Source organism: Mus caroli, unplaced genomic scaffold (genome assembly GCF_978045245.1).
Source record: "Mus caroli unplaced genomic scaffold, Mus_caroli_1 scaffold_2, whole genome shotgun sequence".
In the NCBI taxonomy this organism is placed as follows: Eukaryota; Metazoa; Chordata; class Mammalia; order Rodentia; family Muridae; genus Mus; species Mus caroli.
This window is the reverse complement of record NW_028227257.1, coordinates 89,653,389-89,667,471: the sequence shown is the minus strand read 5'-3', so window position 1 is coordinate 89,667,471 and position 14,083 is coordinate 89,653,389. Positions and strand designations below refer to the sequence as shown.

The window sequence follows — 14,083 nt, the reverse complement described above, 5'->3', positions numbered from 1 at the left end:
ACCGGAAGTGGAAATGTGCAGTGACTCTTCTTCCGGGCGGACGCGGGGCGGGAAGCAGAGGTTCCGGATCTGAGCCCTGGCATGAAAGGAGGTATCACAGGTAAGAAAGACCCGCAGGTGGGGAAACCGTGAGGTGTACGTAGCCCTATCTCGGTACAGCGGAGGCCGAAGAGAAGAAGACGCAACGAATCGCACAGGTGAGAGAAAGGGAAAGGGTGGGCGTTCTGGGTTCTAAGTTCTACACCGTTCTCCGGCTCCTGAGCTAAGCTTTTTTAATGGGGGGCGGGGTGGGGGGGGGGAGACGATGGACGGTTTCCTTGGAGACCGTTTCTTAGGTGACTCTAGGTGGCACGGTCAAATTGCACAGGGTTATGGACTTCCTTGTGCCCCCGGCCAGGGACGGCTGGGCTCTCAAGGGCTTCTTTAAGAACTCACTGGGGCGAGTAGGTAAGTAAGAAACAGCAGCTTAGAAAAGAGTAAAAGTGGAAGTCCAGGCCCAAGCCTCAGTATTGGAGGGTCTGCACTCTTATGTCCAAGCAAAGAGGGAATGTAACAACAATACCTGGGTGTCTTAGTTTGGCCTAATTATGCTTCTCCGGAGTCTCATTAGTTTTATATCCAAATTATTTGGTTTTAAGATCGTAGGCTTCCTCCTTCGTCTTTTTCATGGGCTGACCTAAGTCCCAAGTCTTTTGTTACATCACCATCAGGAATATCCGATTTTACCTCAAGGAAAAACAACAGAGTTGGAACTTTTAATTGAATTCATTGGAGGAGAGGCCCCACTGCAGGAAAACTGGAGGAATGGCATAGGCCACATTGGCAAGACCAGGAATAAGGCCATTCTGGACCCACTTTGCTCCAGTGTCTCCCTTCTCCCTGTCTTGACTTGGACAGTTGGATTCATGGACTGTGTCTGTGAATTACCCAAATACTTAGGGTGATATTGCTTTGCAGATAGTTGGCAGAGAGAGAAGTTGGCTACCATGGAGTCACCAGAGGAGCCTGGAGCATCCATGGATGAAAACTACTTTGTGAACTATACTTTCAAAGACCGGTCTCACTCAGGCCGAGTGGCTCAGGGCATCATGAAACTGTGTTTAGAGGAGGAACTCTTTGCTGATGTCACCATTTCAGTGGAAGGCCGAGAGTTTCAGCTGCACCGGCTGGTCCTGTCAGCTCAGAGCTGCTTCTTCCGATCCATGTTCACGTCCAACCTGAAGGAGGCTCACAACCGGGTGATTGTGCTGCAGGATGTCAGCGAGTCTGTTTTCCAGCTCCTAGTTGACTATATATACCACGGCACTGTGAAGCTTCGAGCTGATGAGCTGCAGGAAATTTACGAGGTGTCAGACATGTATCAGCTGACATCTCTCTTTGAGGAGTGTTCTCGGTTTCTGGCACGCACGGTACAGGTGGGCAACTGCCTGCAGGTGATGTGGCTTGCAGATAGACACAGTGACCCCGAGCTCTACACTGCTGCCAAGCACTGTGCCAAGACCCACCTGGCCCAGCTGCAGAGCACAGAGGAGTTCCTCCACTTGCCCCACCATCTACTCACTGACATCATCTCAGGTAAGCTCACGGAAGGACTTACCACACCTAACTGGGCAAGAGTCATGTTCAGCGGATGGTCTGGCTCAGGAGAACCCCAACTTTATGTGACTAACTGTTGTTAGTTTATATTATAATTCCCTTCCTGGTAGATTTTAGATTGAGGTTGATGTTCGGTGTTGAGAGTCAGCGTAGCTACTATCAGAGACAGTACAGTACAGTAACTAAAGAATAAAAAGCTGCAGCACTTTTCCACAAAAGGAAATAAGAAGTGCCTGATGTTTTCATCTGCCCTGTATCTTGAAGGTATGCAGGACTTAAATGAATTGATGAAGATGGTGATGAATCAGTATATCTAAAATAGCTAAGGATGGTGGCCCATGCCTTCAATCCCAGCATGTGGGAGACAGAGGCAGAAGCAAGCAGATCTCTTGTGAGTTGTAGGACAGCCAGGTCTACAGAGTGAGTTCTAGGACAGCCAGAGCTACACAGAAAACCCTGTCTCAAAACCCAAACCAAACCAAAAAAAAATCTAAAATAGGAAACATTTGGGTAATAACCATAGGTAACCAGTGAAGTGGAACTGTACTTTAGATGTGTTCTCTATAGCCTGAAAGGTGACTACGATGGCATATTGTGCAATCCACTCTTCTTTTAAAAAGCAAGGCAGGGCTAGTGGTATGACTCAGTGATGTAGTGTTTCTCTGGTGTATATGAGTTTCTGGGTTTGGTCCCAGCACTGCAAAATGGTAGTGCTGGGGCAATTTCAAGTTAACGTCATATTTATGTGTGCATAAAGATACATATAATGGTGGTCTAATAAAATGGTTCAAGTCCTTTTTTCTTTTTTTGAGACAGTGTCTCTTTATATAGCCCTGACTGCATGTAACTCACTATGTAAACCAGGCTGGCCTTAAACTCAGAGATAAGCCTACCTCTACCTCCGCCTCCCAAATGCTAGGATTAAAGGCATGCTCTACTACAGCCAGCTGTGGTTCAAGTCTTAAGAGCCCCTTTAAGATTGCCATTCATGAGAGACTGGATAGATAGCTTAGTGGTTAAAACCACCTACTGCTCTTGCAATTAAACTACCAAGGACCATGGTTCAATTCCCATGAGGAACGCCAGTTACAGGGCATCTGATGATGGATACCAGGCATACATGTGGTATACAGATATATGCAGACAAAACACAACACACACAAAATATTTTTTAAAAAAATCAATAAGAACCCAGTAATATTGCCACTCTGTTCTTCCTTTGGTTCTCACAGATGGGGTTCCATGTTCCCAGAACCCGACAGAGGCAATAGAAGCTTGGATCAATTTCAACAAAGAAGAAAGGGAGGCTTTGGCAGAGTCACTAAGGACTAGCTTGAAGGTGAGGCACATTTTATTCTTAAGGATTGGGTGGCATAATCTCTCTGCATTCCTCAGTGGCCCTCAGTGGCCTTCTCTCTATTTTGGCAGGGGAAATGTGTATCTTTTGGTATGTGTGTAGGAGTCAGAAGTCAGTCCTCTCCGTCCACTGTGTGGGTCACAAGGATCAAACTCAGGTCCTCAGGCTTGGGGCCAGCGGCTTTACTGCTGAACCATCTCACTGGCCCGGCCTGGCCTGGCCTGGCCGTGTGTGTGTGTGTGTGGAGGTGTGGATCAGACAGTAAGCTATCAGAGGTCTTCCTCTGCCACGCTTTTCCTTATTGCCTTGAGTGTCTCTTAACTGAAGTTTACCATTGGCTAGGCTGGGCTCACCAGTCAACAAATTCCCAGGCTCAATTTGTCTCTGCTCCCTCCAGACTGGGGCTACAAGCATGTCCAACCATGTCCAACTTATTACATAGATGCTAGAGACTTTGTAGGGATGCTCAGGTCCTCATGCCTGTCCAGCAAGTGCCCTTATCCCTGAGCATCTTCCAAGCCTCTGACCTGCCTCTTTTGATAGTCACTGATTAGCTTGAAGTTACTAAGAACTGGGGAGTCAGATGTGTTTTCTGGTCCCACAAGCATTCCGTCTATGGCCTTCAAAGTTCATAGTTTTTGCTATCTTCTCCTATGCTATCTTTTTTTTTTTTTTTGGTTTTTCAAGACAGGGTTTCTCTGTATAGCCCTGGCTGTCCTGAAACTCACTCTGTAGACCAGGCTAACCTCGAACTCAGAAATCCGCCTGCCTCTGCCTCCCGAGTGCAGGGATTAAAGGCGTGCACCACCACGCCTGGCTCTATGCTATCTTTTGAAAGAAAGGCTTTCAGTATTGAGTTAACCAGTTCTAGCCAGATGTGTGGCTTAACACATGGGGAGGCGTACATGAACAAAACAAAAACAGTAAGAGCAGATGTGGTGCATGCTATAATCCCCTTGGAAGCTGATGCAGGAGAATCTAAGTATGAACCTACGCAGCAAGATCTTGTTTGAATAAACATGTAAATAAACTAAATTGCAAGTATGAACAAAACAAATTCTCTGCCCTGTATATCAAGGGAAAGTCAGGACATGAGGCCCGGACCTTTTACCTGTCTTAGTAGAGTCTTCACATGAGCTGATGTCAGAATTTCAATTTTGCCAACAGGAAATTGGGGAGAATGTGCACATTTACCTGATCGGAAAAGAGTCATCCCGCACGCACTCATTGGCTGTGTCCTTGCACTGTGCAGAAGATGACTCCATCAGTGTAAGTGGCCAAAACAGCTTATGCCACCAAATCACTGCAGCCTGCAAGCATGGTGGCGACCTGTATGTGGTAGGAGGGTCCATCCCACGACGCATGTGGAAATGTAACAATGCCACTGTTGACTGGGAGTGGTGTGCTCCTTTGCCCCGCGACCGCCTCCAGCACACCCTAGTATCTGTGCCTGGGAAAGATGCCATATATTCCCTGGGCGGCAAGACACTACAGGATACCCTCTCGAATGCAGTCATCTACTACCGGGTAGGTGATAACGTGTGGACAGAGACAACTCAGTTAGAGGTGGCTGTGTCTGGGGCTGCTGGTGCCAACCTGAATGGAATCATCTACTTACTGGGGGGTGAGGAGAATGATCTAGACTTCTTTACCAAACCTTCCCGACTGATCCAGTGCTTTGACACAGAAACTGACAAGTGCCACGTGAAGCCCTACGTACTGCCCTTTGCAGGCCGCATGCACGCAGCAGTGCATAAGGATCTGGTGTTTATTGTGGCTGAGGGGGACTCTCTAGTGTGCTATAATCCCCTTCTAGACAGCTTCACCCGGCTCTGTCTTCCTGAGGCCTGGAGCTCTGCCCCATCCCTCTGGAAGATTGCCAGCTGTAATGGCAGCATCTACGTCTTCAGGGATCGATATAAGAAGGGCGATGCCAACACCTATAAGCTTGACCCTGCCACTTCAGCTGTAACTGTCACAAGAGGCATTAAGGTGCTGCTTACCAACTTGCAGTTTGTGTTGGCCTAAAACAGTGATGAGAAGAACAGCTGACTCCTTTGCCCTCCCCTTGTGGTGTATCCCCAGTCAAATCGGTAATTCCCCAGTTCAGAGAAATGTGTTAGTTTGGGCATACGTGAGAAAGGCAGCGCCTCAACCCACCCCCAAGGCTCATGGGATGCTCTGTGTAGGGCTTTTCACACTACTGCTGCTTGAACTCCCATTATCCCCTGTGATCCTGTGCCTCACTTCAGACTGCTTAGAGCCAGCCTCTTCTCAGATTTAGGCACAGCCTCTCTTACCAGATCAGTGTTAAAAAGAAGCACCTTGGCTCCCATGCAGGAAGACAGAGGCCCATTCCTCTTGTCTATAGCCAGCCGAGTGGCTACTTGTCACTTTTCCACAAAGAATTAAGTATTAGAGTTTTGGATGGGACAGTGGACTAAGCTAAAAATGTACTTCACCAGCAAGAATCAACTGTAAAATTCAAGATGTTCCTTCAAATGTTTTCTCATCTGTCTGTCAGGAAAAGAAACTTTGGTTGGATTTTTGGCTTATACAAACAGATAAGCCAGAAAGTAGAAACAATTGTTTCTGATTAATAGCAGAAACTGTTTTCCAGACTCAAATAAAAACAGTCTCTGGTCTTTTAAAGGCTCTAAGCTAAATAAAGAGTTAGGAACTGTTCATATAAATAAATGTTTCTGAAATGATTTGTGTGTCTGTGTTGACTCCTGACTGAGTGACTTCTAAAGGGAAACTAATTGTAGACTTCTTACGTCCTGACTCAGCAGTCAGCCTGCACCCCATACATCCTTGAACATTCTGATCACTCCCCACAAGTGTGAGGGGAGTCCCACAGGGCCAGGGAAAAACTTTATTTTTATTTTTATTTTTGGACCTGCTAGGGACCAAATTCGGGGCCTTATTATACATGCTGGGCAAGCACTTTGCCAAGTCATACAAAAAAGATTTGGATTCTGACAGTAATAAAGAACAGATCTAGATACTTCTTTCCTTCTCCAGCATTAAATGTCTTTGATTTACAGTGCCATTACACACATTAGAAACAACAGATTTCTGTTAAAATTAATATTTCCTTATCCCTGTCAAAGAAAATAAGATTTAGCCAGACAATCTTGTTCTCTGTAGCCATCCAAGTGTTATTTCAGGAAGGAAGGCAAAGGAGACACATTATCTACCAGTCAGCACATTTGCAGTGTGGTTGGGTTTGTCCTGTAAAGTTGTTACTGTATCTCAGGGAGATCCAAGTTCTTTGTTATCCACAGTCTTCAGACTCTTAAGTCAGCATGAGAGATAATCAGTAGTTAATTCTTTGCTGCCCTTGCAGTGATCTCCTTGTGGAACTCTTTGAGAACTTCCAGCTGGCTGGGCCTGATGGAGATGTGTGACCGGATTTTGGCGATCGCTTCTATAGCCTCCTCTGGGCTCCAGTTGTGTACCTGAAGAGTAAGGTTAGAAAATCAACCAAGAAAAGGAAGAGCTGGTATAACAATGCCCTTGGCCTATAAGCAGATGCTGAAGGACTCTCAGAATTAATTTTTAAAAAGATTTGGGCTGACAAGGTATCTCAGTGGATACAGGTACTTGCTGCCAAGCCTGAAAACCATAGCCAAGAGTTTGGTCCCAGGAATTCATATGGTAAAATGAGAGAACTAACTCCTGCCAGTTGTCTTCTGATCTCCACATGAGCGCCAAGGCATAGACATGCCCACATGTACTTGCACATATAAATAAAGTGAATAATGTATAATCAGTTTTCTTCAAGTAAATGAAGACTCCATAGTAGAGCACTTTGAAAACTATGCTTCAGCTGGGCTAAGAGGTACAGGCTTGTAAACCAGTTACTCGGGAAGCTGAGGCAGGAGGACCACTACTTCAAAGCTGGTCTGAGTTATAGTTCAAAGCCAGCCCAGCTGACTTACTAAAACCATATTTTAGTAAAAAGAATGCCCAGGATATAAATCAATGGTAGAGCATTTGGTTAACATGCTTAAATCACTTGGGTTCAATGCCCAGAACTAAAACAGGGAAGAAAAAAAAAAATCCTTTGCTGAGTGTGGTATGCTGGAGGATCACATGAGCACAGGAGTTCTAGAGTTTGAGGCCAGCCAGACCTTGACAGGAAACAAAAGCACAGGTTTCATGAGCACTTTTAACTACCACAGTCAGCAAAACCCCATATTTTCTATGTATACTCTCGTTTCTGAGCTAGGATTTTAACAGTAGTTTCATATATATATGTTTCATATATATAGTTTCATGTATATATATATATATACACACACACACACATACACATATACACATATATACATACATATGTATACATACACACACACACATATATATATATACATATACATGTTATATATATATATGAAGTTCCTATTTCTAGAAGTAGGCATAGCACAGTGGTTAAATGCTTGCCAGGCTTGAATGAAGCTTACGGGTTCAAGTCCTGGCACCAAATACACTGTGTGCCTAGATACATGACTGTTAACTTGGGAGGGGAGGCAGGAGGATCAGAAGTTTAAGGTCATGCTCACTGACATTACTGACTTTGAGGCCAGCCTATAATACAGGAGACTTTGACACAAAATACACAAAAACTTCTATGGGCCTCTGGCAGCCCTTTTCCTGAAATTCATCACCATAGCCAGGAAAATGAGTGCTTTTTAAATTTAGGAGTGTTGCCTTTGTGTTTTAAGGATGTGCATGGATTTAGAACTCATCAGAATTAAAACAAACAGCCCTAGCCTGCTGGGTCAAATCTCATTTAGACCAAAGTACCCTCCTGAGATTACTGTCAGCAGATTTTTTTCTTCATGGTATTTTTTGAGAGACAGTCTCACTATATCTACCTGGTTGACCTGGAACTCATGCTATGCAGAGCAGGTGGCTGTAAAGTCAAAGAGGTCCTTTGTTTCCACTTCCAAAATGCCAGGGGTTACAGCTGCGCACCACCACACCCAGCTTCCAGCAAAGTCTTTATAATAGCATTGGTATAGCTCAGTCACACACAGTCCATATTAACAGGGCAAGGCCAGTTCTTATATTTCCTTAAATTACCTATTTGACTGAAAAATACTATGCGAGAACCAGACTAATGGCCAAAAATGAGTCACCTGGAAAGGGAAAGATATCAGGTAATGATAATAACGCATTTGAGTTTAAATATTTTTAAAACATTCCACTTGTCAATCAATACTTTTTTCCCCCCATGTCAGGGAATAAAGTTGGGGCTTCATATATGCTAGGCAGGCACTCTACCACTGAGCAAAGTCCCCAGCCGTATACACATAAAATAAGAAAATATGGTAAAACAACAAAAACTCATGTCAGAGCTTTATCCTGCAATGCCATAAAGCCAGCAGTGATCAGCACTACATCTACAACACTAAGTGTTCCGACCTGCTGTTCTGGCCCTTGAGCTCCATAGTCCGGTATCTGAGCATGTCCTGGAACCTCATCCTCCCACCTCCATCTCACACGTGCAGGTCCTCACACTCAGTTTGTGTCTCATGCACTCTAGGCAAGCACTCTACTATTGAATTAGCCCCTGCCATGCTATTTAAACTGGGCCAGGTGTGGTGGTGCACTCCTGTGATCCTAGCACTCAGGAGGCAGAGGCAGGAGGACTGCTGCAAGCCTCAATTATGTAGCCCAGTCTCTATAATGAATATAAAGGCTATTCAGGGCTATATAACAATATACTATCTCAAACAAACAAAAAATAAGGCTCTTCCAGTCTTCTGCTGGGTTTAACACTCAAACTCCTTTTTTTTTTTTTCCTTTAAGACCTGTGCAGGCAAGCACTTTGACATACCTTCTCGTTTAAGTTTCCTGTCACATTTAAGCTAAAGAAACAACATCAGAGAGGAGAATCCACATTTATCTATCCTGACTGGTAAGGGCAGGACCAGAGAAGCTGGCCTGTGCACAAAGCATGATGGCTGTTTGGCATGACACCATATTTCCTTCTGACAGCCTAGAAGTGGGTAATGGCTCTCTCCAGCAAGGCCTGTAGTACACAATGCTACTGAACATCTGGAAAGCTGGACCAAGGCTACTCCAGTGCTGTTTTTCCTACCTGAATCAGATAGGCTGCCACCATTGTGGCACTTCTGGATCGACCAGCCTTACAATGCACGTAGACACACTGGCCCAGTGCCTGGTACTTGAGAGCAAACTGGACTCCTCTGTGGAGATTGGCCAAGGTTGGGACCCCGGTCATGTCGACTGTGCTGAGCCGTAGCTGTTCAACTCCTGCTTTCTTCCATTCCTAGAACCAGAACAAAAAGGAAAGGGAAATCAAAGAAGCTTGAGGAGAATGGCTTGAAGAGGAGGTCCCAAGCAGCAGAACAGCAAGCAGATGCCAGGGTTTACTCTAAGGTGACTCTTTCCAAAGACAGAAATGCGGTTGAAAGCTCACCTTCCACTAGGCAGACATGCTGCTATTAGAACTATGTTCAAATATTCTTGAGATGCTTGGATCTTTAGTTCTTTTATTAGCTCTATAAAATCTACTGTGGGTCTGGAGAGACAGTTCAGTAGCTAAGAGCACTTACTGCTCCTGGAGGAGAGTTTAGTTTCTAGCACCCCCATTGGGAGGCTTAGAACCACTAAGCACCTACCCACACAGTCGGGTGTGGGGCGAACACTAACCCCAGCACTTGGGAGGCAAACGTACAGGATCTCTATGAATTTGAGTCTACATAGTAAGTTCCAGGCCAACCAGAGCTACATAGTGAGACTCTGTCTCAACAAACCAAAACACCACCACAACAAAAAAAAAGTTTTAAAAAGTTCAGCTGTGCCAGGCAGTGGTGGCGCACGCCTTTAATCCCAGCACTTGGGAGGCAGAGGCAGGCGGATTTCTGAGTTCGAGGCCAGCCTGGTCTACAAAGTGAGTTCCAGGACAGCCAGGGCTATACAGAGAAACCCTGTCTCCAAAAACCAAAAAAAAAAAAAAAAAAGTTCAGCTGTGGGCTGGAAAGATGGCTCAGTGGTTAAGAGCACTGACTGCTCTTCCAGAGGTCCTGAGTTCAAATCAGGAAACCACATGGTGGCTCACAACCATCTGTAATGAGATCTGACGCCCTCTTCTGGTGCATCTGAAGATAGCTACAGTGTACTTAGATATAATAATAAATCTTTAAAAAAAATTCGGGGGCTGGTGAGATGGCTCAGTGGGTAAGAGCACCCGACTGCTCTTCCGAAGGTCAGGAGTTCAAATCCCAGCAACCACATGGTGGCTCACAACCATCTGTAACGAGATCTGGCGCCCTCTTCTGGTGTGTCTGAAGACAGCTACAGTGTACTTACATATAATAAATAAATAAGCCGGGCGTGGTGGCGCACGCCTTTAATCCCAGCACTCGGGAGGCAGAGGCAGGCGGATTTCTGAGTTCGAGGCCAGCCTGGTCTACAAAGTGAGCTCCAGGACAGCCAGAGCTATAAAGAGAAACCCTGTCTCGAAAAACCAAAAAAATAAATAAATAAATAAATAAATAAATAAATAAATCTTAAAAAAAAAAAAAAATTCAGCTGCAAAAGTTACGGGGCTGAAGGATGTAGGTCAGTGGTGTAGTGCCTGGCAAGTTAGCTCCTGAGGTTCCCCCCACTTAAAATAACGTTAGGAAGCATGTTTTTGCCTTAGTTAGGGCCTGTACAGTGATCCAGCTGTAGGCAAGGATCATTGGTAAAATATATATTCTACCATTAGTGCATAAATATTTTTTCCACTTTTTTGAGGGGTACATAGTAAAAAAAGGGGGTTATTTTTTAATTAAAGCAACATACTTTAGACAAGAGTGGGGGCTCATGCCTAAAGTTCCAAGGCTAGGATGCTGTGAGTAGAGTTCAAGGATAGTCTACCCTATAGAAAAAAAACAAAGTAAACTGAAAACCCTACCTGGTTTTGTGTAACATTATTTAAGAAACTAGGGAAATGAAATAAAGCCTTTTGTTATATTAGACAACAGTGTTTTTGCTTTAAGACTTCAAATACACTCTGGCTGCTTTTACTAGCTTCTTTGTTGTTGTTGGTTTTTAAATAAGGTTTCATGTAAGCCAGGATGTCCTCAATTCTCAACTGTGTAGCCAAGGATGCCTGTGAGCTGATATTCCTGCCCCCACTTCCCAGGTGCTGAAGGTACAGGTGTGGGCCTCCATGTTCCTTGCTATTTTAGCAAGTCCCTGCAATTTAATGACTGCAAGAAGGCTGGTTTAATCCCACCAATCAAATCAACAGAACCTGAAGGCACATTTTTGCTTGTATATCAACTGAACCAGAACCACTTTCAGAGTTGTTAAATATGCAACTAAATCCTGTAAATATGCAGAATATATCAGGGTTGAGGGGGTGGAAGAGGGGGTGGCTGGAGGCAGGAACTTGCTACTTTAACAAGGCTGCCAGAAGGTCCTTAGGCATCCTGGAGATTTGGAGATTTCTTTGCTCTAGGCTAGTGGGATGAAAGCTCCATCTTACAAAGGCAGTGACTCTGTCTGTGGCTTTGATGGCCTGTTTATAGAGTTGATCACATTAGTGAGTATTAACTCTGACAGCTAATGACCCCCTTGAGACCTGTAACAATATTTTGGGAAATTCCGGGAACAGTCATGTTCTTTTTTTCTTTTTCTATAAAGGGCCCTATATACCATACCCCAGGCTAGCCTCGAACTCATGTGTGGCTCAGGATGAGCTTGGATGTCTGATCCTCTTGCTTCTGGGGTGTTGGGATGTAGGCCCTGTGCCACTACCACGTCTTGTTTGCCTTCTGCACTGAGTTTCATGTATCCCAAGGCAAGCAGTTTATCAACTGAAATCCATCCCCAGCCCACTCTGCAGATTCTCAATGATAACTATTAACATAGCATATATAATAAGGGGTGCTCTTCTTTTATAATTTTCTTTGGGGCAGGGGTTTCAAGACAGAATTTCATTATGTAGCTCTGGCTAACCTTGAATTCACTTTGTAGATCAGGCTGGCCTCAAACTCACAGAGATCTGCCTTCCTCTCTCTCCAGAGAGCTGGGATTAAAAGTGTGCACCACTATGCCTGGCAGGAAGAGGGTACCCTTTTCTTATCTGTGGTTTTGTTTTTAGACACAGGCTCATGTAGCCCAGGCTGGCCTCCACCTCACCACACACTGTGGCTGGTCTCAAGTTGTTGATCTTCCCACCTTCACTCACAAAGTGCTAACATAACAGGTATGCGCCACACTCTCTCTTAAAGAAATGCTTTTCTTACAGTTAGCCTTCGTCTCCAAAGCTACATGGCCTAATTCAAACCTGATGCTAAAATATGTGTTGAAATGAATGAAATCAGCAAGGCACATTGTATTAGTCAGGGTTCTCTCAGTCCACTCCCTGAGCCAAGCATATTCAAACCACCACACACATAAGTCACAATTTTAGTTACTGAGGTTAGTAACCAAAATCACAAATACAAAATGGGGGTGTATTAGCACATGCCTGTAATCTCAGTACTTGGAAAGTGGAGGCAGGAGAATCGGATCAGGACTTAAGACCCCTGTCTCAAAATAAACAAACAAAGGAAAAGTAGCATATACATGTACAATTCTGTGCATTAAGAACTGTACCCCCGTCCCGATTTTGAAGCAGGACTTCCTTGTCCTGTGTCCTGACACAGAGCTCACTACATACAATACACCAAGCTGGCCTGGAACAACTTCTTGCCTTAAGGGGGCTGAAATTCCAGGAGTGAGCCACCCACAGCGGGTTAGTTCGCTCTTTTTAGACAGTGGCCAGGACACATTGAACTCCTGGGCTCAAAAGATCCTGCCTCTGCCACCTGAGTCGCCCGGGCTCCAGACTCGCAAGACTTCTTTCTAGCTTATCAGCTTCAGCGTCTTTCCACCTGCAGCCATTTGAGCTTGACACACATACACAGAGCTTAAGAAGGCAACTAGGTCTCCGACACCAGTCTCGGAGACAAGGTCACCCAGGCGTCCTTCCTCTTCCCCTAGCTTCTCCAGCTTTCCCAAGCCCGAGTGCTGGGTCAGCCAGGCCAGAGGGCCCGGATCCTCACCTTCGAGGTGTTGCACAGGAATCGGGTCTCGTACTCCTCGTTCATAGTGATCACCCCGCGCACGTTCTCGTCCAGTACCAGCTGCCGAGGCAAAGAGGGGGCTCAGCGAGGGCCGCGGGGCGCCCGCCGAGGCCCTGGGCCCGCTCCCGGCCCGGCCCGGCCCGGCGGTCTCTCTCACCCGGCGCGTCATGTTCTTCAGCGGCAGCGCGCCCAGCAGGACCGTGTGGTCGATGCGGTGGTACCAGTCGCGGTGCGCCGGGCCGCGCACCCTCCCCCGGAACACTGTGTAGAGCAGCGTCGGGTAGAAGAGCACCCGGGCCAGGCCGGCCTCCAGCCACGCGGACGCCGCCATCCCGCCCCACCCCGCCAGGCGCAGCGGCCAGCCACCGGCCCCGGGGCTCGCGACCAGCCACCGCGAGAAGGACGCGGAGGACGAGAGCTGAGGGCCACCTGATGCCTCCCGACTCTTCGAAGCTGAGTCCCCGCAGTCCGGGCCCTGCCCGAGGGATCCCGGAACAGGAACCATGGCTCCAAAGGAGAGGCGCCGCGAGGCGCGGGGAGGGGTCGGGTGGAGGGAGTGGAATGGCAAGATCGGGTGAAACAGTGACCCTGCCTAAGGAACAGGGCCCGTTCTCCAACCCCTGACCTTAGGGAGGGGCCGTGACCCCCGAGTGCACCCATCACTAAGGAGGAGGCTCAGCAGAGAGGCTCCTCTAAACAGGGAAGGCCCTGGAGAACCCGATTCTGCCTGTAATAAAAGCGGTAGTTGTCAGCTGCTCTTGGGAGAGCAGGGAACCTGAACTTGAACCTAAGTGGTGGTCTATTGCCCTGTGTCTGTCTGTCTGTGTCTGTGTCTGTGTCTGTGTCTGTCTCTCTCTCTCTCTCTCTCTCCTTTTTTAAAACCTGATCACACTATGAAGCCCTAAATGTCTTCTACTGGCTATGTAGCTAGCTCCAGGACACACAAAGGAACCCTGTCTCAAAAAACAAAAAACAAAACAAAACAACTGCAAAAAAAAAAAAAAAAAAAGAATGAAAAAGCCGGGCGTGGTGG

General features: G+C 46.3%; 2 protein-coding genes across 4 annotated transcripts; one reads left to right on the top strand and one right to left on the bottom strand.

Moving 5' to 3' along the window:
• The first annotated feature begins 10 nt into the window (after positions 1 to 10).
• Positions 11 to 5,719, top strand: Kbtbd4 (kelch repeat and BTB domain containing 4). Of its 3 annotated transcripts, none has more exons than XM_029473716.2 (4): positions 11 to 100; positions 958 to 1,575; positions 2,829 to 2,935; positions 4,121 to 5,719. In XM_029473716.2, the coding sequence occupies exons 1-4, from the start codon at positions 82 to 84 to the stop codon at positions 4,979 to 4,981; spliced, it is 1,605 nt and encodes a 534-aa protein (XP_029329576.1). In that variant the 5' UTR covers positions 11 to 81; the 3' UTR covers positions 4,982 to 5,719. The 3 variants fall into 3 exon arrangements, with proteins under 3 accessions (XP_029329576.1, XP_021008095.1, XP_085690825.1); XM_021152436.3 differs by having other exon boundaries at positions 40 to 197; XM_085834699.1 differs by lacking the exon at positions 11 to 100 and adding an exon at positions 372 to 447.
• A 95-nt stretch (positions 5,720 to 5,814) lies between these two features.
• Ptpmt1 (protein tyrosine phosphatase mitochondrial 1) lies at positions 5,815 to 13,716 on the bottom strand. Its single transcript, XM_021154149.3, has 4 exons — positions 13,208 to 13,716; positions 13,030 to 13,110; positions 9,066 to 9,257; positions 5,815 to 6,414 (listed from the first exon to the last, which is right to left on the bottom strand). The coding sequence occupies exons 1-4, from the start codon at positions 13,553 to 13,555 to the stop codon at positions 6,280 to 6,282; spliced, it is 756 nt and encodes a 251-aa protein (XP_021009808.1). The 5' UTR covers positions 13,556 to 13,716; the 3' UTR covers positions 5,815 to 6,279.
• Positions 13,717 to 14,083: the final 367 nt, after the last annotated feature.

Coding starts and splice junctions, on each gene's coding strand:
- Kbtbd4 (XM_085834699.1), top strand. CDS start 372: ATGGACTTCCTTGTGCCCCCGGCCAGGGACGGCTGGGCTCTCAAGGGC. Junction 448..957: donor GAACTCACTGGGGCGAGTAG/GTAAGTAAGAAA, acceptor ATTGCTTTGCAG/ATAGTTGGCAGAGAGAGAAG. Junction 1,576..2,828: donor ACTCACTGACATCATCTCAG/GTAAGCTCACGG, acceptor TGGTTCTCACAG/ATGGGGTTCCATGTTCCCAG.
- Ptpmt1 (XM_021154149.3), bottom strand. CDS start 13,555: ATGGTTCCTGTTCCGGGATCCCTCGGGCAGGGCCCGGACTGCGGGGAC. Junction 13,111..13,207: donor TGAAGAACATGACGCGCCGG/GTGAGAGAGACC, acceptor TTGCCTCGGCAG/CTGGTACTGGACGAGAACGT. Junction 9,258..13,029: donor TCCTGTGCAACACCTCGAAG/GTGAGGATCCGG, acceptor TTCTGGTTCTAG/GAATGGAAGAAAGCAGGAGT.